The sequence below is a fragment of the Sapajus apella genome, unplaced genomic scaffold, assembly GCF_009761245.1.
Source record: "Sapajus apella isolate SASKATOON/1434 unplaced genomic scaffold, GSC_monkey_1.0 scaffold84, whole genome shotgun sequence".
NCBI lineage: Eukaryota > Metazoa > Chordata > Mammalia > Primates > Cebidae > Sapajus > Sapajus apella.
The window spans coordinates 4,591,051-4,618,257 of record NW_022437024.1 but is presented as its reverse complement, the minus strand read 5'-3'; the positions used below and the strand labels follow the sequence as shown (position 1 = coordinate 4,618,257).

At 37.9% G+C, this 27,207-nt stretch overlaps 1 protein-coding gene and 1 long non-coding RNA gene across 2 annotated transcripts in view; one reads left to right on the top strand and one right to left on the bottom strand.

The window, feature by feature from the left end:
• Positions 1–15,466, top strand: part of SLC15A5 (solute carrier family 15 member 5) — an 89,091-nt gene extending 73,625 nt beyond the window's left edge. The window contains exons 8-9 of the mRNA XM_032253753.1: positions 9,471–9,579; positions 14,152–15,466. Coding sequence (XP_032109644.1) covers positions 9,471–9,579; positions 14,152–14,299 — 257 coding nt within the window. The 3' untranslated portion in view covers positions 14,300–15,466. The remainder of the gene's footprint in view (positions 1–9,470; positions 9,580–14,151) is intronic.
• Positions 1,754–16,155, bottom strand: LOC116533861. Its single transcript, XR_004261476.1, has 3 exons — positions 16,144–16,155; positions 6,497–6,500; positions 1,754–2,729 (listed from the first exon to the last, which is right to left on the bottom strand). It is a non-coding gene; the product is annotated as an uncharacterized LOC116533861 (long non-coding RNA).
• Between the last annotated feature and the right edge of the window lie 11,052 nt (positions 16,156–27,207).

Here is a 27,207-nt window from a genome sequence, read left to right as displayed (position 1 = left end):
GATCACTGTTTCACAGGGAGATTATTACTGTTTATTAATGTGTATATCTTCATCTGCATCCAATTTCATAAACTTTCTTAGTAAATTTATGAGTATTTCAGTTGATCCTTTTAAATTTTCTGGAAAATGTATCCTATAATTTATCCTAAATTTAATATGATATCCTAAAATTATCCTATATAATTTTCCTTATTTCCAATATTTACTCCTATGCTTTGCATCTTTCTCAGGACCCAGAACTTAGAGGGTAATGGTAACACCAGAAGACAGTCACATTTTATCTTGCTCATGATCTTAAAGAGGATATCTTATATTTTTTATTAAGTATATTTGTAGGATTATAAACATGATCTTAAAGAATATTCCTTATCATATGAAAACTTTATTCTTGTTTTCTAAGAGGTAAACAAATCAGGTTAAATTTTATTGGATGTTTCTTAAGTAGCTCTTAAGATCACCTTATGATATTTCTTAATCATAAGAAACTGGACCTATCATCAGGGTGCATTTAATTAATGATTTTTTTAATATTAAATCATCTTTACATATGTGTGATAAACAATACTTAGCAATTATTCTTTTGCTATGTTCTGGAAAGATCCAGAGAAAAGATTTATTTTTTTCTGTGAAAATTAAAAAATGCCTAATCTCTCTCTTTTTTAAAAAAACTGCATTTTATCTTTAATTGACAAATAATAATTGTATATATCTATGGGGTACAATGTAATGTTTCAATATATACATACATTGTGGAATGACCAAATCAGTCTAATTAGCATGTCCATCACCTCACATAATTATCATTTCTCAGTGGTGAGAAAATTTAAAATCCACTCTTTTAGCAATTTTGAAACATACAATACATTATTATTGACTACCATCACCATGCTGTGTAATAGATCACCACAACTAATTCCTTGTGTCTAACTCAAACTTTGTACCAGTTGGCCAACATTTCCTCTTTCTCCATCCACTCCCCTGCCCCACCTCAGCCTTTGGTAACCACCATTCTATTCTCTTCTGTGAGTTTGACTTTCTTACATTCCACATGTAAGTGAGATGATATGGAATTTGTCTTTCTGTGTTGTGCTTATGTCACTTAGCATAGGATACTCTAGATTCATCCATGTTGTCAAAAATGACAGAATTTTCTTCTTTTTTAAGCCTGACTATTCCATTGGGTATATATACCACTTGTTAAAATGCACTAATCCATTGATGGGCACTTCAGTTGTGTTCATATCTTAGCCATCGTGAACAATACTGCAACAAACTGAGAGTCCAAACTGATTTCAACTTCTTTGGATATATATCCAATAGTAGCATTGCTGGATCATGTGGTAATACTATGGTAATGCTATTTTTCATTTATCGAGGTACCACCATACTGCTTTCCATAATAGCTGTATTAGTTGGCATTCTCATCAATAGTGTACTAAGGTTTCCTTTTCTTCGTATCCTCATCAACACTTATCTTTCATTTTTTTATAACATTCTAACTGGTGTGAGGTGATACCTCATTGTGGTTTTAATTTGCATTTCCCTGAGGATCAGTGATATTGAACAGTTTTTTATATACCTGTTGGCCATTTGTATGTCTTCTTCTAAAAAATGTCTATTCAGGTCGTTTGCCCATTTTTAATTAGCTAATTCAGGTTTTTTTTCTTACTGAGTAGTTGGAATTCTTTATATGTTTTGGATATTAGCCCCTTACCCGATACATAATTTGCAAATATTTTTCCCAATCTGTGAGATACATTTTCACTCTGTTATTTCCTTTGCTGTGCAGAAATATTTTAGTCTGACACATTCTCATTTTTCTATTTTTCCTTTTATTGTCGATGCTTCTGTTGTCATAGTGCATAAATCATTATCTAGTCCAATATCATGAAGTTTTTCCCCTGCTCTGTTAGTTTTACAGTTTCATGCCTTACATTGAGGCCTTTAATCTATTTTGAGTTGATTGCTTTTTGTATCTGGTATGAGATAAGTGTCCAATTTCGTTCTTCTGCATTTAGATACACAGTTTTCCCAGCACAATTTATTGAAGAGACTGTACTTTCCCCTTTGTTTGTGTATTAGTCCGTTTTAATACTGCTATAAAGAACTGCCCAGTACTGGGTAATTTATAAAGGAAAGAAGTTTAATTGACTCACAGTTCAGTATGGCTGGGGAGGCCCCAGGAAACTTATAATTATGGTGGAAGGCAAAGGGGAAGCAAGGCACCTTCTTCAAAGGCGGCAGGAAGAAGAATACTGAGTGAAGGAGGAAGAGTCCCTTATAAAACCATCAGATCTCCCGAGAACTCACTCACTATAATGAGAACAGTATGGGGGAAACTACCCACATGATTCAATTACCTCCACCTGCTCTCTCCCTTGACACACGGGGATTAGGGGAATTACAATTCAAGTTGAGATTTGGGTGGGGACACAAAGCCTAACCATATCAGTTTGTTCTTGGCACCTTTGTCAAAAATCAATTATCTGTAAATGTACAGATTTATTTCAGGACTCTATTATGGTCCATTGATCTATGTGTCTGTTTTTATGCCATGTTGTTTTGATACTAAAGCTTTGTAGTATCTTTTGAAGTCAGGTAGTGTGATGCCTCCATCTTTGTTTTTTGCTCAAGATTACTTGCTATTTGGGGTGTTTAGTGGTTCCATATAAATTTTAGGATTGTTTTTCTATTTCTGTGAAAAGTGTCATTGGAATTTTGGTGGGGATCTTAATGTCTCTTTTTAAAAAACCATTTTTTGTAACTTTTTCCTACTGTTATTGGTCATTAAGTATTTCCATTTCTTCTTGGTTCAACTTTGGCAATTAATGTTTACCTAAATACTCATTCCATTTCCTTAAGAGTTTTGACTCTAAAATTGCATACTCATAATTAAACATTGCTATCTCTTCTGCACCTGTTGTTACATATTCTAATTGGATTTGCCAGTTTATTTTGTTATATTTTCTCCAATGAATCATCTCAGAACTATTACGTCTACAAAAATTTAATATATTGATTTCCTGTCCTCAACTTTATTTCCTTACTTCTACTTTCCTTAGATTTGTCTTATGTATTTTCTAATTTTTTTGTCTTGAATGTTTGTTTTATTTAATTCTTACTTTAAAAATGAAAACCTATGTGTCTCTAAATGTGCCTCTGGTTAGAGTTTATATCTATATCTTTAAATGCGTAAATGCAATTTCCTCATTTTCTTCATTTTTCTAAATAGTTTGAGATTGGGGGTTTCTTTTTGGACCAGTTAGTTATTTAAGAGGCATATCGGGCCGGGCGTGGTGGCTCAAGCCTGTAATCCCAGCACTTTGGGAGGCTGAGGCGGGTGGATCATGAGATCAAGAGATCGAGACCATCCTGGTCAACATGGTGAAACCCCATCTCTACTGAAAATACAAAAATTAGCTGGGCATGGTGGTGCACGCCTGTAGACCCAGTTACTTGGAGACTGAGGCAGGAGAATTGCTTGAACCCAGGAGATGGAGGTTGCGGTGAGCTGAAATCGCTCCATTGCACTCCAGCCTGGGTAACGAGTGAAACTTTGTCTCAAAAATAAAAAATAAAAATTAAAAAAAGAGGCATATCTTCAATTTCTTGAAGGTTTGGTTTCTTATTAATGTTACTGAAACTTCTGTAAGAGAGTGAAGTATTATTTGTTTATGCTAAACAATGTTGTAATCTTTATTAAACACTTGTGAATCACATTAATTTAATTCTCTACATCCCTTCTTTGCCAATTTGATTTTTTTAAAAAACTCACCAGAATGTATTATAGTCATTGATACTAATTACTTATACACTGTTACTTCCAAAAGACAACCGATTTTGTCATGATTTCATTACTTACAGGAAATTCACTGGCATATCTTTAGTTTGAATTGTGTATTTTAGTAATATAAAAAAACTCAGTGTCCCTTTAAAATGCTTTTTTTTAATTCAACTTTTCCTGAGATTAGTATTTTCCATTATTTTCTGTCTTTATCTTATGAGTTTCTCATTTATTATATTATTGTTATTATTATTTTAAGCTTTGTGATTCTGCATTCAGGGTGTTTCCTGTAAGCAACAGTTATAATATGCATTGTAGTCAGTTTTCCTTACCCATATTGGCCCTTTCTCTGTTTACTCATCCTCAAAAGAAGAGATTTGCTGAGAGGCAGTGTTTACTAACGGGATATTTTTGCTAAGGTCTAAGAAGTATTGGATGCTGTGCAACCTGAATATGTCTTGTTCCTATTACTTCTTTCATTTGTTTATCATTTTTTGAAAATTTTTATTGATACATATTAGATGTTTTCAGGACATGTGATCATTTGATAAATTGATATAATCAAATCAAGATAATTTGGATAATCTATTACCTTAAATATCTGTTTCCATTACTTCTTGTCCTGTGATTCTATGGGAGTTGCACTCCCTGATGTACTTTAGAAGCAGAGGTACTTGGTTCTGAGTAGTGGTACGGAGGGATGTATGGAAGCGTTCCTTTCTCTTTTCTCCTCCCTCCAAAAGAAAAATAAACAGTAATTATGCATTAAAGCAAAAGCTGTTAATATTTTGTCTAGAACTGACCTTGATTTCTGTGGTAAGGGCATGTTTTGATCATCTCCTATTCACCACATTGGTGACCGGGGGTTACCTCTTACTCTAAATAGTATGAGATTATGGAAAACAGGCATCTAACACCAGACAGATGAGACTGACAGCAGTTTATTAGTCACACACACTCACAGCCTGGGAAAGGAAAATACCCTGATATGTGCAGGGTCACATGGGGTTGTGCTCAGGCATGCAGTGAACAGGCAGGGTCTGTGGGGGGCAGGCTTTGTAGTAACAAAGTGTGATGGCAGCCTGGTTCCTGTAGACTGGATGTGATTGGTTGGTTTGAATAATGTTGAGAGCTAGCAGGGGAAGTGATACCTGTTAGGTTGGGACTTATGTAGAGTGCAGATAGTCTGGCTAATAAGGGAACTAGTCAGGTGGGGAGGTCTTCCCTCTGGGTGAGGAGCATACCTAATGAAAGCAGGAAAACATGTGGTTAGACCTTTGGGGTCTGTGAGGTTCAAAGGCATCAAGGCAGCAAATGAAATTTTGAGTCTTATAATGTAGGGCACTAGATAGAGGAAAAATAAACTATATTTCTCTTTTGTATTAGCAAATTTGTGTAGTTGATAGTGTTATAGTATGTGTCACCATAGATGTTCCTCAATCCAGTTTCAAAAGCCTTAAATTCAGTGTAAATTGCTCAAAGAATCTCACAGTAGGTTGAATGTCAGTCTCAGGACCGGAGTAGAAATGTTGTCCTTAGGTATTTTAGAAAGAATTTGGGGTAAGTGGTTTCAAAGACTGACATCCAGACATTTTGAAACTTTTGAGAAGATTTTAAAGAAAGCAGTAAAAGTGGTAGTTGCATTAAGCACCAAGAAGCGGACTACAGTAGTGCATTTGATATAACAGCAAGAAGATGAGGGTTCTGCTGAGTGATGCTTCGCTTGACCTCTCTGTTCCTTCTTTCTTTAATATATAAAATAAAGAATGAGTCTAGATGATTTTACAATCCTTTGTCTCTAAACTGATGGTGATAATTTCAGATAAATAGAAACATTTTATTTAGTGTCTACAAGGCCTAATTCTCCAGAATAATTACCCTTTGCCTGTCCCCTACTAATTTATGATTTCCTTTTCTTAAGCGCTTAACATGGAATGCACATTTCCTGGTACACAAAAAAATTTCTAAAACATGATTTTCAAATGAACAAATACATGTAGCTAAACAAGAGATACTTGTGGGAATTCTAAACAATGTTAAATATTTTGAGTCCTCTATTACTTCAACAGTAGAACACTATTACTAACTAGCTGGTTATATTATGAAAGTAATAACTAGGATTCACTGTGGGCATTACAAATGGCACTGAATGAATGGCCCATCAGACCCTATATGGCACATTGTTTCTCATGCGCCTGTTCAGCTAACCTGTGATCTAGAGAAGTTTAGTTAGTCTCATTCTAGACCTCAAGTCTTCACTTTGTCTCCTTTACAAGGATGCTCCTGATTTCAATCAGCTACTGGAAATGTCAGATGAAAAATGGCACAAACGTGAATTATGACAATAAAAGTTCATAAGCTACTAAAATAAAGTTATAGTACCTAAGAGCTGAGTCAACTGACAATGTTAAATGGAACATTTTACAACCAGTCCTGGGATAATGATTTAAAAAAAAGGCACACAGAGCATGAAGAAATATTTGATAGGAAACAGGCCCAAGATCCAGCTCAGGCTACATGATGGTGTGTGAGCTTACCTGGAAAGCAGGCAGGAGGAGGCGACAATCTAAGGTTTGTGGACTGCCTCCTCTGTGTCCGGCCCTTGACAGCCATTATTTCTTTGACTCCTCATGACAACTCAGTGAGGGAGAGTCTGTTGACATCATCTCATAAGAACTGAGGCTTAAGTGGTCCAATGATCTGCCCAACAACTACACTGTTAAGGCAAGACTTAACTTTAAAAGTCTGCCTGACTCCAAAGCCCATGCTCTTTCTATATCTTTTTATACCCAATTCTGTCTCTTCACATAGATAGATAATCTCCATATAAATAAAATAGATTTTAAGTATCCTGAGGAACCTTTATGTCTGACTTGATACAAGCATTTGTCCCATGCTATCAATTCAGGCGACGCTTCTCTTTACCATGTAAATTAGCTGTACCGAGAATGCTAAATGATACTTAAATATGGCAAAAATATGGGACTAGAATGAAGATGAACATTAGAAAGAAAGCCACATGCTAAAAATGATGTTTCAGGATGACTAAAGGAGCATTGTAGAAAGTCTGAATAAGTAATATAGTAGTCTTGTTTTTGGTTAGATAATCCCACTCACAAAATGTTTTGTCCATATCCAAAGATTTATATTACCTTTCTCTAACTTTTCTAGTACAAACGTCCTTCTCACCTGTCACACGAAACCTCCAAATACCAAGTCAGAGTACTTCTCATTTCTGTTTCCACAGCATCCCCGTGACGACAGTGCTCTGGCATGCCCAGGGAGATCTAGTGGTATCTCCTAAAAGGCTGGTATTTGCCGTGATGACACAATTTCTTAAAAATATTATGTTTTACCTTTAAGGGTCTCAGAAAATTTGTATTCTTCTTCTTCATCTGACTCTGTTATAGTATAGTCTTTTCAATTACTTCTTACGGACCAGAATTCATGCTCCAGGAAGAATTAATGTCATGTTAATTCTGAGGCTTCACATACTCTATGCAAACTCCTCTTACTCTAGCCAGAGAAACACGGTGATAAAAAGGTATAATCACATGACATGCAAAGTGCTGATGTGAAATGAGAAGGACAGAAATACGACTGGGATATTAATGCAAGAGGGGAAAAATGGCACTGTTTGAATAGGCTTAGAAAGATGGTTTAGTTCTTTCTGAAAATAAGTAGAATGTTATCTCACCATATCTTGACCTCCAACTCAACTCTCTCCATTCAAGTACAGTCAGATGTTTAGTTCCTGTGTGCACACACACACACATGCACACACACACATGCATACACACAAAAGCACACATATACACATCAAAAAGGCTACACAATATCCAATAGACAGACTTATAGAAAAACAGTCAGTGAACTTCATTTACCCATCTAAACATCAGATAAATTCACCATGTCACTATAGCAATAAAACAATATATTTTCATTATAATAGGACTCAAATCAAATTGTAAAGTGGAACTTACAAAATAGGTATGGTAATATTTATTTTGATAAGTATTATGATACCTATCATAATTGGCATTATTTTGCCAAATAACCCCTATTTGTCAGGCATTGTTCTAAATACTAAAAATAAAAGGATAAACAAGATGCACACAGCTTCTGCAAATTAACAGCATAATCTAGATTACCTTTACAACACAGTTCTGGTGACAAAATAATACCTGTTTTGTAAGTTCCACTTTACCATTGTATTTATCTGTGCTATAATTTATTTAGGCTAGCTTTCACATATAGGTCCAAGAATATAATAGACACAGCTAATTTGCACTGTTGATCCATAGTAACAGTCATTGAGAAGGTAAAAAACAAAAGACAAACAGCTTTAAATGGGAAATGGCACAATTAATCACAATTGCCATACTTATGCACTTGCTGACTGTGATCAGAACAGTTAAGTTAAATCCCATTTAAGAGTGTGCGTTGTTGAGGGAGACGCCAAAAACCACTTTCTACTGCAGGAAACAACCCTACAATCCATGTGTCAAAGGTGGTACTGAAGCCCAGTCCTATTGGTTCATAGACTGATTGCTCTGGTCCCACACCCTCTTTACCTCCCCTGTAGGAGTTGTTCCTATAAAAAGGCAAAGAAATGGTGAATCCTTGGCATTTGCATGTTCAAAGATGATCATTTCCTGTTCTCATAATGCATAACATTTAAAAAATTCAACTCATTCAGAGTTACAGTTAAATTCTCTCTGTTAAGTTAGATATTTCTCTTTTAATCATTCTGTAGTGCTATGTATCTGTAATACATTTGGTAATATTAGATCTCCTTGCTGTTTTTAAAGTATTGCCTATGAATAAGTACGGCATATATAAGATGTATAATATAATGCATTATATTTTATGTATTAAACGTTACCCCAAAATTCACTGAAGAAATAAAAAGTATGTGTGTCGACAGAGAAAAAGAGATACAGAGATAGAGTTATAGCACAGATCCAAAGCAAAAGTCAAAACTTAGAAGCAAATTAAAGCAATTACCTTGAATCCTGAATAGTTTCATATATACCCAGTATGACATCATAATGAAGTACAGGTACTTTATTTGGTAGTATCAAATTGAAGAATTTACTTATTAGGTCAAAAGAAAATTTCCATGTTAACCAGAGATTGCAAGTAATTTGACCAACAGGGTTATGTGATATTACCATAAGGTAGCCCTGGATTTATCTAAGTTGTGAAAATAATTTAACATCTATCACCTACATATATTATCTTACTATCCTTACAATTAGCATATGAAACAGACTATTTGGTCGCAGAAAATATTTTTCATTCATTCACTATATATTTGCCAAATAATCCCTACACGCCAGACACTGTTCTAAATACTAGAAATATAAGGATAAATAAGACGCACCCATGGCTCCTGTAAATTAATAAAATAGTCAGGATTACCTTTACAACCCAGTTCTTTTGACACCTATATTGCATGATGCAAATTAAGGGTGTTTTGTGACCTTCAAAGTATTTGGGGTGCTTTGCTTATCATTTTACTGTTAATTACAGAATTAAATAAATTTTGGCAAGTTTCAAATGAGCTTTTTTGCTTTGTGGATATTACTGAAGCGAATAAAGCTCTATGAATTGTGGAATGATAAAATATTCACAGAAACTTACAACTCTGCAGCTGAATAACAATTACATTTGTTCCAAACAGGCAATTGGTTTCCAAACACATTAAACAAAGGCAATTTAGAAAGCTTCTTCTTCTTCCTGGCATCATTAACATTGTTGAACGTCCTGGGATTCTGGAGTGTTTCACAAAGGTAAGTAAGTGTGTGGTAAGATGAAAAATTTCTGAGTCCATGAAATATTGGTCTGGGAACTATCACTGAGCCAGCGGGAATTCTGTATGCCATGACTGGACAAATTAGCATATTAGAGAAATTCAACAGATTATTCAGAGCAAGAAATTTCAATTTAGACTTCACTTTTTCCATTGATCCTCATAATAAAAGAGTGCTTTACAAATTCTAAAACATGTTCTAACACAAGATTTTTCTCTCCACTATGTAGCATCACTTTAGAATTAGAAATAGCCATATTGATAATAAGAATGAGTGAATCATTATCATTAAAAGCAAATATCATTAAACAAATAGCTAGAAATCTAATGATGCTTGAGATTTGGATCCTATTCAGGCCTTTAAATCAGCAGTGAGCATTTCAAGGTCAATTAAAAAAAAAACTGTAAAAAATCCCCTAGCTTGTAACCTGAGACCACCTGAGAGTGGCTTAATATGTACCATCTACCATCCATCAATCCATTGCCAGACCATCTCTCTCTCTTTCTCTCTCTCTCTCTCTCTTACCCCTTGACATATTCTTGTACAGCTGTGTACTTTTGAGAAAATTCTCTAACATCTCTGGGCCTCTGTTTTTACACCTGTAAAATAAAAAAAACCTCTTGTGGGTTTTAGGGGGACGAATATTGATAAAGGGCTAAGCACAATGTCTGTCACAAAGCAGGAACTAAACAGATTTTCATTTTCCTCATTTCCTTCCATCCATTTATCTCTTTAGTCATGTAGTCATATATTATCTCATCCATTGTCACTTCACCCTTGCCTAGATCATTATTTTATTAACCTAACAAATCTCTTTTTGAACATCAGCTATGTGATAGGTAGTGTCATAAACTAGAAAGATGCAAAGTCAGTAAGTCGATAAAGGTTTAATTCCATCAATGTTCTGCTCTGATTGGCTTATAGTCCAGTATAAGAGAGGATCAAACCTCATGCAAGGCAGAATTGATGACAAAATTAAAAACCTTAATGGCTTCCTGAATTTTTATATTTCTTACACTCTAAAGTATATAAATTATCAAACTGATCCTTTCACAGTGCATACTTTTCCTAAATGCTGATCTCATTCTTAGATGGACAATCATATTAGAGAATCAGAAAGTTTTACAGAAAGATCCAACAGGAATGTTCTTAGCATTGTAGCAAAATAGATTTCACAGTGAAAATGGAAGCTGGAGGCACGGCCTCCTTTCCCTTCATCCACTGCCTTTAGACCCATAACTGTTGCTCATCCAGTAATTCTCAAACACCTGCACTCTCAATTTTTACTGTGTATCCTATGGTAAGGTTTGATCCTTGAAGTAATTTAGTTAAATTACTTGTCCAGTTCCACAATTTATCTACTATACAACTTCAGCAAGCTGTTTAACCTTGCTAAACCTCGGTTACTTCATTTTAAAAACAGAAATGATAAGAATGGTAACTGTGTCATAAGGTTTTTGTGAGGATGAGTAAATGATCCAAAGTGTTAGCAATTATAATTATTATGGTCTCATACCTAGCTGTATGATCTCTTCTTCCTCCTTTTTATTCTTCTCCTGGACTTATGCAGAGGTGTGGCCAAGATGACCACGGTCATGGACAGAGTTCAGGTAGAACTAGCACTGGACCCAGAATCCATTAGCTCAGGGTGACTCATTAACATACCCACTCAACCAACAGGCTAAGCATTGTTTCAGGCACTAGAGTTGAACGGCAAATTCCTAGTCCACATGGAACCAACATCTAGGGCCCAAAGGAAAATATTCACATGTGATTCTCTCTCTGTGATTGTGGAACAAGTCAGTTTCAGTAAAGAAGTGAATAATAGTGGTGTGGGGGGCAGAGGACGAGGTAAGAATAAAAACATACAACACACCAGAGATTGGAAGAACCAAAGATGAGAACAACGAAGTAAAAGGTAAAGTTCATTCAGAAATAAATCTGATTCTTACCAAATCTCCATCTCCTATCTACTTTCCCTTCTTCTGCATACTTTTTTAGGGAGAAAATAGAGAGAGAGAGGAAGAAACAAAGCAGGAAGAAAAGAAATTAATTTTCCATGTGTTGAGCAGCCTGTGTGTCTTGGATGGCATGCTATACACACACAAACAACTGCGCATCACTCCCTACCACCTTCTTGACGTATAGATCTTATAATTCTACTTTATAAATCAGAAAACAAAACTGCAAAGCCAGTTAATTAAATTCACAAAGTTCACATAACTAGGATTCAACCCCAAATTTGTCTCTGAAGCCCACACTTCTATACTCCTGTTCTGTGCTGCCTCCAAGTGCCATAGAAGAGTCCTCTTCTTGCTCTCTGACAATTCCTAACTTGGTTTGGGAGAAAACGATTGCCTTCAGTTAAAGTAACTCTACCCGCTACCACCTGTTGACCAGCACCCCACAAGAAAAAAAATGGATGTCACACAGAAGAAAGGAGAGCCTGGAAAATTTGCCTCCAGAGATTAAGCAGCTAGAACCAATGACATCAATGCCAAGGCACATGTTGCTTTGGGGACCTATTGGCCATTGGGATTGGACAGGCCAAGTCAGAAGAGTTAAGCAAGACACAGTATGAAATCTGAGAAAGAAAGACCATTGTCTACAGTGAGGAGCACATGATTGCAATTTTTTTCTATACTGATGGTTTTTGTCAAAAACATAAGCATGCTCATTATTCACATAAGCAAGAACAATGGCATGCAAAGAAACAGGCAAAAGTACCAACGTCCCAGGGACAGCATTATTGAAACATATTACTTATAAGTCAAATTTTATCTAATCTCAGCACATATGCAATCATAATCCCATTTTTATCAAACCCAAAGGTGTATTGGTTCAAAGCCAGGTGACAGTGGTAAATCTTTCAAAAACAAGGCAGTCCCAACTTATTCCTGTCCTCAAGATCTTGAAGACAGTGGATTAATTAGGAAACAACATCCTCACCAAAATACAGGTAGGATGAGGTCTGTTTTAGCACCCTAGACACCTCCACATCCAAGTTCATATTTGTCTGGCATAATATTAGGGTAAGTCCTAGAATCAAACCAATCTTGTGAGGGCCCCGGGACATTCTCTCTCAAATCCCCAACTGCATAAAACTAGGAATTATACTTACATATAAAGCCAGACTTACCTGTCACATGTACCAAAAAAAAAAAAAAAAAAAAAAAAAAAAAAAAAAAAAAAAAAAAAAACAATCCCTCCACAATCAAATCTGAAGTACTGCATTGGTGACATTTCATACTCGAGGCTTTCCAGTTTAGGGATGAAGAAAGTAGGTAGATGAAATGTATTTTCCTTGCTGAAAAGTATTAGGTAAATATGTCTATAGTGCTTCATATAAATATGTATCCTATCCCACATTGGGTGCTAAAATAAAAAGAAATTTCAGGTGTTTTGATGGGGAGGGGCAGAGAGTGTTTGTTTTTTATAACTAACACCACCATCCTTCCAGTGTTGTAAAACACATCTTATAAAGCTGATAGTGCACTTGTTTTGTCAACTATTTCAGTCATCTTTTGTGCCTATGCTGTAAGAATTATTGAAAGTGACATAAATCAGAGACAAATGACCAAAATTGTTCAGGCAGTATTCATTCCCTTACAGTTAAAGTTATTTTTAGTAATGTATTGAGAAGGAAAAGAAGGTAAAATTAACTTTTGAAACCTTCACAAATCAAAAATAGATGACTGACCTCATCTATTTGTGAGACTCGTGTGTATGTGATAAAATTAAACTTACAGCCGATATTCATTTGTTCATTTGCCAAATATTTATTGGACATCTACTATGTATCAATCACTGGGAATAAAGCAGTGAATAAAGCAATTTGAAGTTTCTATTTTCTTGGAACTTACCCAAAAGTGTTTAAGAAAGTAATTTGTCTTTAGAGGCAGTATGCCATACAGGAAAAAGGCCAGGATTCAGAATAATCAAGTTCTGGTTCCAAATCCGAACTCTGCCAACTACTATTTCTATGAATGTTAAGCAAGTTATTTAACCTCTTGGAAGTTTCAGTTTCTCAGTCTGTGAAATGGGATGATTCTAAGTACTAGCCCCTTACACGGGGCTAGTACTTAGAAGACACTGGAAAGGCAGGCTTTACTGGAGGTTGGGGATGGAGAATGCACAGTCTAGAAATATATTCATGGAATCCTTCTTTGACAATGGCAGCTTCCACATAGTCTCAGCACTGAATTTACAAATCCCCACTAAACCTCTTACGAGTCCTGACCGCCATGAAATCTGTCAAGTCAACAGGCTTTCAGATTTAGCACCTTCTCTCCATCAGCACTGAAGACAGCACAGCAGGCTGTAAAAAAGCGCCACCTAAAGGTCCTTCTGAGACACTTTACTAAGTCACGAAAACTCCTTTGTCCTTTTAAAAAGACTGTTTTGGTGAGCAGCGCTCTTAAATAATCAACAGTGTTGTGCCAGTATCTATGAGCCCATCATAAAAGGTAGACAAGCACAGGACGGAAGCAAATGATTTATCAGTTCATCTACATCTGGTCCTAAGAAAAGCTTTCTTTCTTTCTTTTTTAGGTATTGTAATCTAAATCATTTTAATGCCCAGAACATCCGTGGAAGTAATCTTGAAGAAACACTTCTCCTCCACGAAAAGTCTCTGAAATTTTATGGCAGTGTACAGAAATTTTCTTCAAGTATTGATCTTTGGGAGACAGCCCTGTGAAACTGTATTTGGGTCTACCTGTCTTATGAGAACAGTATTCATTGTTTTCTTCTTCAGTTGAGCATTTTATATGTTTCAGTGTAAGAGCCAATAGATATGAAGGTGATTTTATAAATATCATCTGTATACTTTACTTACAAAGACTAATTATGAACTTCCTGGTAAACCGTGATGCTTTTGCATTAACATTATGCATTAGAATTAATAAAATAATTTCAAAGTCTAGGTGATTACTCTATGACAAAAAAAAAATGAGTTTTCTATACACTAGTAATACCTTACAACTTTCTACAATGGTTCAGTCATTGAAAGCATATGACTTTTTTTGGAGTTTTAGTGATTCATTAGAAGCAAAATGACAGTATTTTAATACACTCTCTTTCAATACACTTATTGAGAACTTATTACATGCCAAGCATTGTGACCTTATACTGTATATAGCTGAGTAAATAATAGACATATACATGATTTTGCTATATTTGCTCTTAATATTACACTATCAAGATATGACTTCATTAAAGAAATTTTCTCTGAATTTAAAAGCAGTATTACTAAGATAGATGTCCTTAACAAAGAGAACGTCCACACACTAAGAAAGTTGAAAAATAAATGTAAGATACGGAATTGTTGGAATTAAAGGAAAGAGGAAATGAAGGAAGATAAAATGAGGAGTGAGAGGAGGGTAAGTGACCAAACCAAATAGAGCTGCTTAAAGGAATTATACGAATAACATCTTTTGGTCTCCACTGCCAATTCAGAAGCATTCAGAAAATCATCTTCTAAGAGTTTGTTCTCTTATAAGCAAATATATGTATAAACTCATTTGAAAAAATCAAATAAAATTAATGTCTGTTTCTTGTAGCAGTATTTGTCAAAATTTGGTTGAGGACAACTTGCTACAGGTGAATTTTTCTGGCCCCTACACAGACTGCCTTAACCCAAACCTTTTAGCAGATTGGGGTCCAGGAATTGGTGGTTTTAATAAGCACATCTAAATCATTCTCATGTTCCCTAAAGTTTAAAAGCCATTGCTTTTCCAGGACAATTCATGCTGGATAGGACAGGTGAGTTTATCGGCTGACTGCAAATTATTCTACAATTATGCACCTCCCTTGTGTCTACATAAAATATTTTAGGTCTGTAGAATAAAAGATTTATTCAACTTGATTAGGTAGGCTATGCATTTTTAATTGCAAAAGAGGAGCTGTAAAGCACCAGGTGTTTTTCTTACTCAAACTATTTTTTGTTTGAGGACAAATGAAAAGACTTGCTGGTAGAGGCATAAATTCTTTACCTGCAACTTTTTCAAATCCTTTCTGTTTAGCAATCGTTTCCTAGCAAAACAGTGAGGCAGACCCTTGATATTCCTTAGAAGCTTTCCTTGCTGCAAAAGGTTAAATGCCAAGTTTGCAATTTGGGTTTAATGAACACCCAAAAGAGCAAGAAATCTTTAAACACTTCACCTCAGTACAAGTGGGAAGCTCTAGTCTCTGCTACTGTTAGAAAAGGGGTCTGCTTCATTTCGTTCTCCCCACTCCCCACAAATTTGCCTTCATCTCCTTAATTCCTGCATCATAATAGAAAAAGGTGCTCATTATGCTTTCACTTGTACTTAGAGATGAAAGATCTATAGAATTATAAAGTTGACCCAAAGCAAACACCAAAAGAGCTTAGAATTCTCACGTTGGCGTTGACACTCGTGATTAGCTAAATTGCAGTAACTACACAGGCTTCCATTCAGAACAGGATGCATTCACACAGCAGTTTCTTCTCTACTGCCTAGCAACATTATCACTGAGCACCTGGAATAGTTTAGGCATTAAGTGTAATTGGTTTTGCTTTACATAAATCTGTAGCTTTGTAAATAAGCGGAGCATTTCAGCTTCTATATAACACCAATTAACTTAAAGGGATGCGTTGTTTGCAGAAGCCTGCTGGGTTTCGTACTGTATTTCTTCAGTAATATGCTCAGTGGCGGGTGAAGTTCTGTGTCCCTGCAGTGTTCCATTTACTCCAACCACTTGGTGCCAAGGGTCTGTACCCAGCCACTCATTTGCTCCATTTTTCACTGGTGGCAAAAGGTTGGAAAAGTGAAGACTTCCCTAAGAAGCACCTTCTGTGCTCTATTTCTGTCCATGATCAAGGCCTGAAAGGCGAGGTATCTGAAAATGTTTTCTGTGACCTGCAAAGCACAGGTCTGACCCCACCTGATTCTGTTCACAACTGACAGTAACATCTCTTTTCCTTTTTTTCTTGTAACACTTCAATCCACTGTAGCCAAAAGTCACTACATTGACCCTCTATACAAAATTAAGAAAACCATACTCTTATTACATAAATTTACAAGTGAAAATGATTTTCAACAGAGTGACTTCTTCAACAGCACAAAATAACCTTCAGAGGTCTGCTCCTGAAAGTGGGTAAATGTTCCCAAGCTGCATGGATATTTCTCCTTATTTCTTCTTTATTCCATTTAATCCCTTATCTCTCATATCCCCTTCAGGTAATCTTGATTTATAGCATTCTTCCACCCTGGCAAACCTTTAATTATCTTGGTTTCTGAAAGTGTTTTATCAACTATCAGAGTAACAGTATCACCAAATAACAGCCCATAATTCCAAAAAGTTTCCTATTATAATATTGCACGATTTATAAATTGAAGGAGAGAAAATAATCTCTTCTGAAAACTGTCAGGACCCCTTGTTCTATGAAAACCAGGGCTTCCACACTGGTACTCTGAGCCAGTTGGGCAAGAGGCATCTACCATCTACCCATTCTCTCATGACAAGAGAAGCCAGTGTACAATTATTGGTCCCAGACTTATGAGTAAAGCCCTTAAAATCAGCAGCCAAGTGATGACAGCACACAGGTGCTGCTAGAATTCAGGTCTGCTTGTAGAGAGCAGGGAAATTAAAGAAACCACTAATAGTAACAACTCACATCTGTGTCACTTCTTACAGTTTACAAGTTGCTGTCACACATATTATCACATTTGATTAGCACCACCACTCCAGGAGGCAGGCACATTTTAGCATGTCCATTTTGTAAATGAGAAACTGTAACTCTTGAGACCTTAAGTGATTTATCAAGAGTCACAGAGATAGTAGGTGGCACAGACAGGACTTGAACCATGGTCTGTCTGTCGCTAGAGTGCTAGCTCCTTCTGCAATACTCATAATGTCACCAACATTGGATCATTTCCCAGCCACTTAGGTGAAACACTCTCTACATCATCCAAAAGGGAACAAGAATGGGAGAGAAGATTATGTGAAGGTTACAGACTCTGACAAAAGTTTTTTAAGCATCTCTTCTCCCTCACTCAGCTCTCCCTATGGAGCCATACCGTGTCCGACATGGACCTCAGGATGTCAGAAACAGTCCCTGAAAAGACCCACCCAGATTGAACACCATGGCAGGGGAGGAGTTCTCAATGTCAAAACCATCCTTTCCTTCTCCTTTCATCAAACGGACTTGGCTGTGCTACAGTCAATTGCAAACTGCCTTAGAAAAGCAATTTGAGAAAAACAAAGGTACCCTGAAAAGTGTTACTAATAATTATGGTGACTTCCGTAGTACTTGTTCAGTTCAAGACATTGTTCTAAGTGTTTTCAATGCATTTGCTCATTTAATCATCACAGTAACCCCATAAGTTAAATACAATGGTTAATTGTATTTTATAGATAAGAAATATGAAAGATACAGGAGCTAATAACTTTCCAAGGGTTATGCAGACAGTATGGGTAGAGTCAAGGTTTGGACCCAGGACATTTGTCTACAAAATCTGGGGGCCATTCCTTTCTACATAACTGTCTCTCAGTATAGCTGTTATCTACAGGAGGTTTTTCTATATTCCGAGGGGAGCTGAATTCCAGGGAAGACAGTGCCTAAGCTTAATGGATTTTGTTTTTTTTCTGTCCCAACACATAAGAATATGACTTCTTCCATCGGTAATTACCAGGTTGAAACAACATTGATACTCAACATCCCTACACTGTCCCCCTTTCTCTCCTTTCAAGAATAATTACTTTCTCCTGCTTACATGTGAAAGTAAACAGATATTCTAGGAAGAATAAATATTTTATCAGCAACATTCAGTAAGATGAGAGAAGACATGTGGTTGGGTGATCTGAGGTGGAAATAGTTATTGTAAGGCAAGGAAAAGAGTTTGTTAACACCAGGCACAATGGCTCATGCCTGTAATCCCAGCACTTTGGGAGTCCAAGGCCAGTGGGTCACCTGAGGTCAGGAGTTCAAGACCAGCTCGGCTAACCTGGTGAAACCCCATCTCTATTGAAAAGACAAAAATTAGCTAGGCATAGTGGCAGGTGCCTGTAATCCCAGCTACTCAGGAGGCTGAGGCAGGAGAATCATTTGAACCTGGGAGGTGGAGGTTGCAGTGAGCCAAGATCGCACTGTTGCACTCCATCCTGGGTGACAGAGCGAGACTCCATCTCAAAAAAAAAAAAAAAATTTGTTAAATGCTATATACAGTGAGGAAGTTAAAGAAGGAACCCAAAGGCACAGTTCTTGGGGCAAAATGTCAGGTTCTGCGGCAGTGAGTGGGCACATCTATTTAAGAATTGTTGTAGGCATACTCTTCTGGTGTTCCCCAAATGGCAATGTATGCCCTCTGTTTCTCATCTGAAACAGTCACAGTTAGACCAAGATAGGAAATGGAGGTCAACTAGGCTCTCTGCTTCCTTAACTTCTATGCAGACATTCCTGACATTTCCTGGATTCTTCCAGCCCTGTCCTCCTGCCCTTCTTCTCCAGGAATACTCAAAGATAGTGATGATAATTCTTTCTCTCTCTCTCTCTGCCTGTGTGTTCCATGAAGGCTGCTAGAGTACAAAAGATGCTATGTGAAAATAATAATAAATAAATAAAAGATGCTATGTGACAGCCAGGACCATTTCCCCAGGTGATGCACTGCCCCTAGTCCACTCAGAGGCTTTATTAATTATTAAATAATAATAGCACCCAAACTCTAATCTATCATTCATCACACAGGTTCGAATCCATTTCCTGGCTGAGAGTCAGTTTGTTTCTTAAGCTTGCTAAACCACAAGTGATCAAATCTCATATACATACAGTAATGAGTCAATAGCCTATGACAAGTGCCTATTACCATGGTAGCAGCAAATCAGGAGCACCTTTAGTGACATTTATGCAAAGAAAAAGGCAATGGTTCTACCAGGGACATAAAATGGAGAAGAATGAGATCAATGGGAGGCAGAGATTTGGTAAAAATCAGGGGAAAGACACCAGAATGTTAAAGATATCACCAAGAAAACCTACATCTCATCATCGTGGTCAGTTTTTATTTTCCCAAAGCAATCAATAGTAGCAAAATGAGGAGAGTGGGGAAGACATGCCAAATTTTAAAATAAGTGAAAGAGCTCTCTGTCAGAAATGCCAGAGGGGAAGTGAGAACCTCAAAAGTGAGAGCAGTAAGTGGCCATCTGGAAATTTCGATTTCCCATTTTGGCACACGGCATAGCACATAGTAGGCATCTTGCTTCGTCTGAGTTGACTATGACTCCTCTTTGAGCCTGCCATACTGCTTTTTTACCATTTTCCCAAGCATCTCTTACACGACCTAAACCTGCCCGATCAATTTCCGCTGTGTCTCCAGAAATAGACTTTTGTTTCTAGTGCAGCTTGTGCAGTTCTGCCTTATTTCATTGCAGCCAACCATGCCTGAAAGACAGGAACAAACAAGATGGACAAGCGTGGCAGTGAATAAACCATTTTACTGCAATTAGAAGTTCACGGAGAATAAATTATCCTCTAGTTCAAGCTGTCCAGCAGTAATTCTCATTAATAATAACACTTCAACAACAGTCTGCTTCCCACATCGACAGTGAGTGCTAGAAACTTTTTCATTGCTCTTGAAGCAGGAGTCACATCCCAGACGCTAGCCCAGATTGCCATATGCAACACACAAGAGAAAGTTTAAATTACAAAGAAGCTTGAATGTAGAACTGGCCGTGAAGTTCACTGGCTAGATAAGCAGGTGGAACAATTCAAAGTGACCCTCTCGTTCAAGCTTTCTCTTCTAATTCATGCTAAATAGTAAATGGATTTTCACATTAGTGAGTAAGTCTACCTAACAGTACAGTTTCCTGAGGTCTGTCCTCTTGCCTCATCAGAGATGTCTCTTTCACTACCTTTCCAATACATGGCCACAAGGCTACAGAGAATATGGGGTCCATGAAGGCAGGGATTATTGCAAAGAAACACACATACACGTATATACATATATTCATATATATACAGAAATGCAGATATATACACATATATACATATGAAGTCCCAGCTAGCAGTTGATGCTGGATGTCATCTAGAAGACCCTCCACATGGGAGTTGCATCCCGGATGGTATCTTCATGTTGTCTTCCTAGATGAGCTACTTTGACTTTCTTCAAAGCTTGGTGGTTGGTATGGAAAGGGAAGCATCTCAGTAAAGAAAGCAAGCCAGGCTGAAATCCCATTGCCTCTTATGTTATAGCCTTGGGGGCTAAACGGTATCACTACCACTGCATTCTATTTGCTGAGGCAATCTGAAAGCTCTACAGCTAGTGCTCGACTTACGACCACAGTCGGGCCTGCAGACCGGTCGTAACACGATTTGGTCATAAGTTGAGTAGGCTATATGTACAGTTGAAATGGTGCACGCAGAGATGGTAGTGCTGCCGGAAGCTGGTCCACAGTGTCGTATGCCCAGCTGGGCAACGTTTGCACTGCCAGACGCGGAGCAGTCGTGGCTAGTGATTGTGGTCATAAAGTCGAATGGTCGTAAGTTGCATACGTGGTAAGTCGATCAATACCTGTATTTAGATTTAAAGGGAAGGAAAATAGATTCCATTTCTTCAGAGAAGTAGCAAGATTCTAGAAATTCATCTGGGACCAGAAACATTATTTAAGTTGAAAGCTAAATAGACATCTGCTAGCCAAACAAAGGGCAGTGGCAGAAGCACTCCACGTCACCTTAGGATGTAACATAAGCAAAATACCAAAGCGTGAAATCGCACAACTTCTGGGAAGTTCAAGTCATTTGCTGTGACTGGACCACATGACTCAAGGGCAGAGTAATGTGACAGAATCTGTTTCAAAAAGATCACTCAGTCAAAAATGCAAAGGATAAGTGGGAGGGACTAGACAAGAGTTAGAGAGCCCAGTCAGGTGACTATTGCAATATCAGTAAGAGATAATGAGGTCCAGGTTAAGATGGGATTACTCTGGATGGAGAAGAAGGGAAGAGCATGAGAGATTCAAAGATAGAATAACAGGAAGCAACCATTTATTGAATTTCCATTCTGCATGTAATTATCACTCTTGTGTAATTTTCACAATAAATTTATATCTTGGAATTATTATACGCATTTTATATATAAAGAAACTGAGACACAGAGAAGTCAAGCTGCTTTCTAATTTTCCCACAAGTAGAGCCAGGATTTGTAGACTCCAGTAATGAAGCCCACACATGTAATTACTAAGCTATACTGATTGTATGTGCTGGTAACAAAGGAAAAAGGAGTCCATGATCACTACTAAGTTTCTGTATTAAATAACTTATATGGGCCGGGAGTGGTAGCTCGCGCCTGTAATCCCAGCACTTTGGGAGGCCGAGGTGGGAGGATCACGAGGTCAAAAATCGAGACCATCCTGGCCAACATGGTGAAACCCCATCTCTACTAAAAATACAAAAACTGGCTGGGCGTGGTGGCGCATGCCTGTAGTCCCAGCTACTTGGGAGGCTGAGGCAGGATAATTGCTTGAACCCAGGAGGTGGAGGTTGCAATGAGCTGAGATCACGCCACTGCACTCCAGCCTGGCGCCTGGTGACAGAACGAGACTCTGTCTCAAAAAAGAAACAACTTATGTGTCTGGTAATGTGACAGAGATAAAGAAATGCAGGAGGATGAGAAAGTGGAATGGATAAAAACATGTTTGTACACAATGAATTTGTGACATCTGTAGGAAATTGAGTGGAGATGTCAGGTATCTTATTGTTGATCTAAACAAGGCATAATAGGTTTTGTTCATATGGAAATGGGTTGGAGTCATCAAGCATTTATACTCAAGAAGGACCTTAGAAAATATTTAGCCATATTTTTAGTTTATAAATGTCAAATTCTAGGCCCAGAGAGGTGATGTGACTTAGTCACAGGTAAATAGACTCTTGTCTAACTTAGCTGGTAAAGCTTCCAGAGCCGCTGACTCAGTCCAGCTCAGTAAAGTATGAATTTACCAAAGAATTATAAGGAAAAAAGAAAAACTTTCAGAATCCAATGCTGGATTTAACAAACTTAATTTAGTTTAATTTCTATAGGACTTTTCAGAAACTTTATTATATGCATTGGGAATTTGCTAAGAAAGGGGTTTGCTATTCAGAGTCTTCTAAATACATAGGGCAACATAATCCTTTACTCAGCACCGACCTTCTCTAACACTTTGGAAAAGCTGGTAGGGTGGAAAGTGCACAGGCTTGGGATTCAGACAGCTTCGGATTTGAACTAAGTCTCTACCAGGTAGTATCTGGGAAGCCTTTGACATACTATTTAATCTCTGGACTTCAGTTTCCATATCTACAAAATACAAGTAAGAATCTAGCCGTCACAGCGCTTTGTACATCAACATACATAACACATGTGGCAAAGACCCTCAGACATGGAGACTATCAATACAAATTAGTCACTTACTATTTTTTCCTTATAAATCAGCAAATATTTATTTGATATCTCCTATGCTTCCAAACCATTTATGGACATATATTAATTATTAATATATTTCTTACTACTATTTCAGAAAAACTAAAAGCATCTGTCTTTTCTATTTATTTTATCCAAACAAAATTTTTATACATTAATGCCAATGACTTTGATACCAGACTCTAAATGTATCCAACTGTGGGGATAAAAGAGATGAAGCTCCAGAAATTGTATTTATCAGAACAAAAAGTTCTTGTCAATTCATCACGAGTCTTCGGTCCCTGGAATTTGGAATTTCTCCAAATACAGAAATTACAGGTCTCTTCTTCATTGGTACTGATAATGAAATTTAAAATGGAGTTAGAGCATGATACAGATAATCACCACATATAGATGCAAAGAAACAAATAAAGTCTGGATTGCACATTGAATGTTTGCAGAAGAGATGTTCTTTAAAAGAATGCAAGTTTTGGTAGCATTTACTGTGTTCCTCTTTAATGAACAGCAGTTGTTGAATTCATCTGTCTTCCTGCCTAAACCTCTTAATAATGAGTGAAATTAGGTCTACTTATCTGCCATGTTTGCCAATGGTTATGCCCCCCTTCTTGTTTGGAAGGCAGGCAGCAAGTCAATAAACAGAATTTAGCCCAGGTGCTGTGAGTCTAGCCTTAGGAAAGCACTACGCAGGATATCAAAGAAACCAATCTCACCCTAAAGGCACTTAAAATCTCCTTCCAAGATGGCAGATTAGGAGCAGCTCAAGATTGCAGCTCCAGCGAAAGTGCAGAGGGTGAGTGGACACCACATTTCCAGGTGGATTTTTATTGCCCACAGACCAGGAGATTCCCAGGCAGAGTTGCCCCATGGGTCGCCAGTGCGGCTGTTTTGGCTGGCACGGCTGTTTCGGCCGGCGCAGCTGTTTTTGCTGGCACCCCTGCACCACGATTCTCCATACAAAATACATGGGTCTGGGCACCATTTTAGCTGGCGATTGGAGCTACTGGAAGACAGAGTCACCCACCCAACTGATAGAAAAGGGGATTGAAACAGGGAGCCAGGCCAGGAGATTCCTGGGCAAAAAAGCGCCACAAATCTCAGTGCGGCTGTTTCAGCCAGCACAGTGGGTCGCCACACAGGAAATCACACAGATCCCAGCGCCTTTTCAACAGGCAACTGGAACACCTGGGAGGCAGTCGACCAATCAACTGAAAAAAAAAAAAAAGACTCTGAGGCAAGGAGCCAGGTGATCAGGCTCGGCTGGTCTCACCCCACAAAAAGACAGCAATTTGAAACGCTCTGGATTGAGAGTTTCACAGCAAGCACAGCTGAACCCAGGACGGTCCAGCTCTGTGGGGGAGGGGCGTCTGCCATTACTGAGGCACTCCACCACTATGGAGGTAGTCTGCCATTGCTGAGGCAGTTCTAACTATACCTGTATAAACAGGACAGCAGCTGGGCGGAGCCTACGGCAGCTCAGCAAAGCCTCTGCAGGCAGACAGTGACTAGGCTGCCTCCTCACTGGGCAGGGCAGCCCTGAAAAAATGCAGTAGTACAACAGAAACTCATAAATAAAGCCATAACTCCTGAGGACAGAGCACCTGGGGAAAAAAAAAGGGGGGGTTATGAGTTCTGCTGCAGCAGACATAAACATACCTGCCCAGCAGCTCTGAATGAACAACGGAGCTCACAGCTCAGCACATGAGCTCCTATAAAGGACAGACTGTCTCCTCAAGTGGCTCCCTGACCCCCGTATATCCAGAGTCACCTCATAAAGGATTGCTCAGACTGACATCAGGTGGGTATCCTTCAGGGACAAAGATAGCAGAAGAAGAAACTGGCAGCAACACTTACTGTTCTGCAGCTGCTGCAGGTGATCCCCAGGTAAGCAGGGCCTGGAGTGGACCTCAGCAGTCCTATAGCAGAGGGGCCTGACTGGTAGAAGGAAAACTAAGAAACAGAAAGAAATAACTTCATCATCAACAAACTGGACGTCCGTCAGAGACCCAATCTGAAAGTCAACAACTACAAAGACGACAGGTGGATAAATACACAAAGATGGGAAGAAACCAGTGCAAAAAGGATGAAAACACCTGAAACCAGAACATGTCTCCTCCTACAAGGGATCACAACTCCTCATCAGCAAGGGAACAAGGCTGGATGGAGAATGAGTGTGATGAATTGGCAGAATCAGGCTTCAGAAGGTGGGTAATAAGAAACTTCTGTGAGCTAAAAGAACATGTTCTAACCCAATGCAAAGAAACTAAGAACCTTAAAAAAAGATTTGACGAAATGCTAACAAGAATAAACAACTTAGAGAGGAATATAAGTGAATTGATGGAGCAGAAAAACACAACACAAGAACTTTGCGAAGCATACAAAAGTTTCAACAGCCAAATTGACCAAGCAGAAGAAAGGATATCAGAAGTCGAAGATCAACTCCATGAAATAAAACGAGAAGGCAAGATTAGAGTAAAAAGGGTAAAAACGAATGAACGAAGTCTCCAAGAAATATGGGACTATGTGAAAAGACCTAATCTACGTTTGATAGATGTACCTGAATGTGATGGAGAGAATGAATCCAAGCTGGAAAATACTCTTCAGGATATTATCCAGGAAAACTTCCCCAACCTAGCAAGGCAGGCCAATATTCAAATCCAGGAAATACAGAGAACACCACAAAGATATTCCTCAAGAAGAGCAACCCCAAGGCACATAATTGTCAGATTCACCAGGGTTGAAATGAAGGAGAAAATGCTAAGGGCAGCCAGAGAGAAAGGTCAAGTTACCCACAAAGGGAAGCCCAACAGGCTCACAGCAGATCTCTCAGCAGAAACCCTACAAGCCAGAAGAGAGTGGGGGCCAATATTCAACATCCTTAAAGAAAAGAACCTTTCAACCCAGAATTTCATATCCAGCCAAAGTAAGTTTGATAAGTGAAGGAAAAATAAAATCCTTTACAAACAAGCAAGTACTCCGAGATTTCATCACCACCAGGCCTGCTTTACAAGAGCTCCTGAAAGAGGCACTAAACATAGAAAGGAACAACCAGTACCAGCCACTCCAAAAACATACGAAATGGTAAAGAGCATCAACACAATGATGAAACTGCATCAACTAATGGGCAAAACAGCCAGCTAGCATCAAAATGGTAGGATCGAATTCACACATAACAATATTACCCCTAAATGTAAATGGACTAAATGCCCCAATCAAAAGACACAGACTGGCAAATTGGATAAAAAGCCAAAAACCATCAATGTGCTGTATCCAGGAAACCCGTCTCACATGCAAGGATACACAAAGGCTCAAAATAAAGGGATGGAGGAAGATTTACCAAGCAAATGGAGAGTAAAAAAAAGCAGGAGTTGCAATTCTCATCTCAGATAAAACAGACTTTAAAACAACAAAGATCAAAAGACACAAAGAAGGACATTACATAATGGTAAAAGGATCAACGCAACAAGAAGAGCTAACGATCCTAACTATATATGCACCCAATACAGGAGGATCAGATACATAAAACAAGTTCTTAATGACTTACGAAGAGACTTAGACTCCCACACAATAATAATGGGAGGCTTTAACACCCCATTGTCAATATTAGACAAATCAATGAGACAGAAAATTAACAAGGATATCCAGGACTTGAACTCATACCTGGACCAAGCAAACCTAATAGACATTTACAGAACTCTCCACCCTAAATCCACAGAATATATATTCTTCTCAGCACCACATCACGCCTATTCTAAAATTGACCACATAATTGGAAGTAAATCACTCCTCAGCAAATGCAAAAGAACAGAAATCATAACAAACAGTCTCTCAGACCACAGTGCAATCAAGTTAGAACTCAGAATTGAGAAACTAACTAAGAACCACACAGCTTCATGGAAACTGAACAACTGGCTCTCGACTGTTGACTGGATAAACAATGAAATGAAGGCAGAAATAAAGATGTTGCTCAAAACCAATGAGAACGAAGACACAACATACCAGAATCTCTGGGACACATTTAAAGCAATGTCTAGAGGAAAATATATAGCAATAAATGCCCACATGAGAAGCAAGGAAAGATCTAAAATTGAAACCCTATCATCAAAATTGAAAGAGCTAGAGGAGCAAGACCAAAAAAACTCAAAACCTAGCAGAAGAAAAGAAATAACTAAGATCAGAGCTGAACTGAAGGAGATAG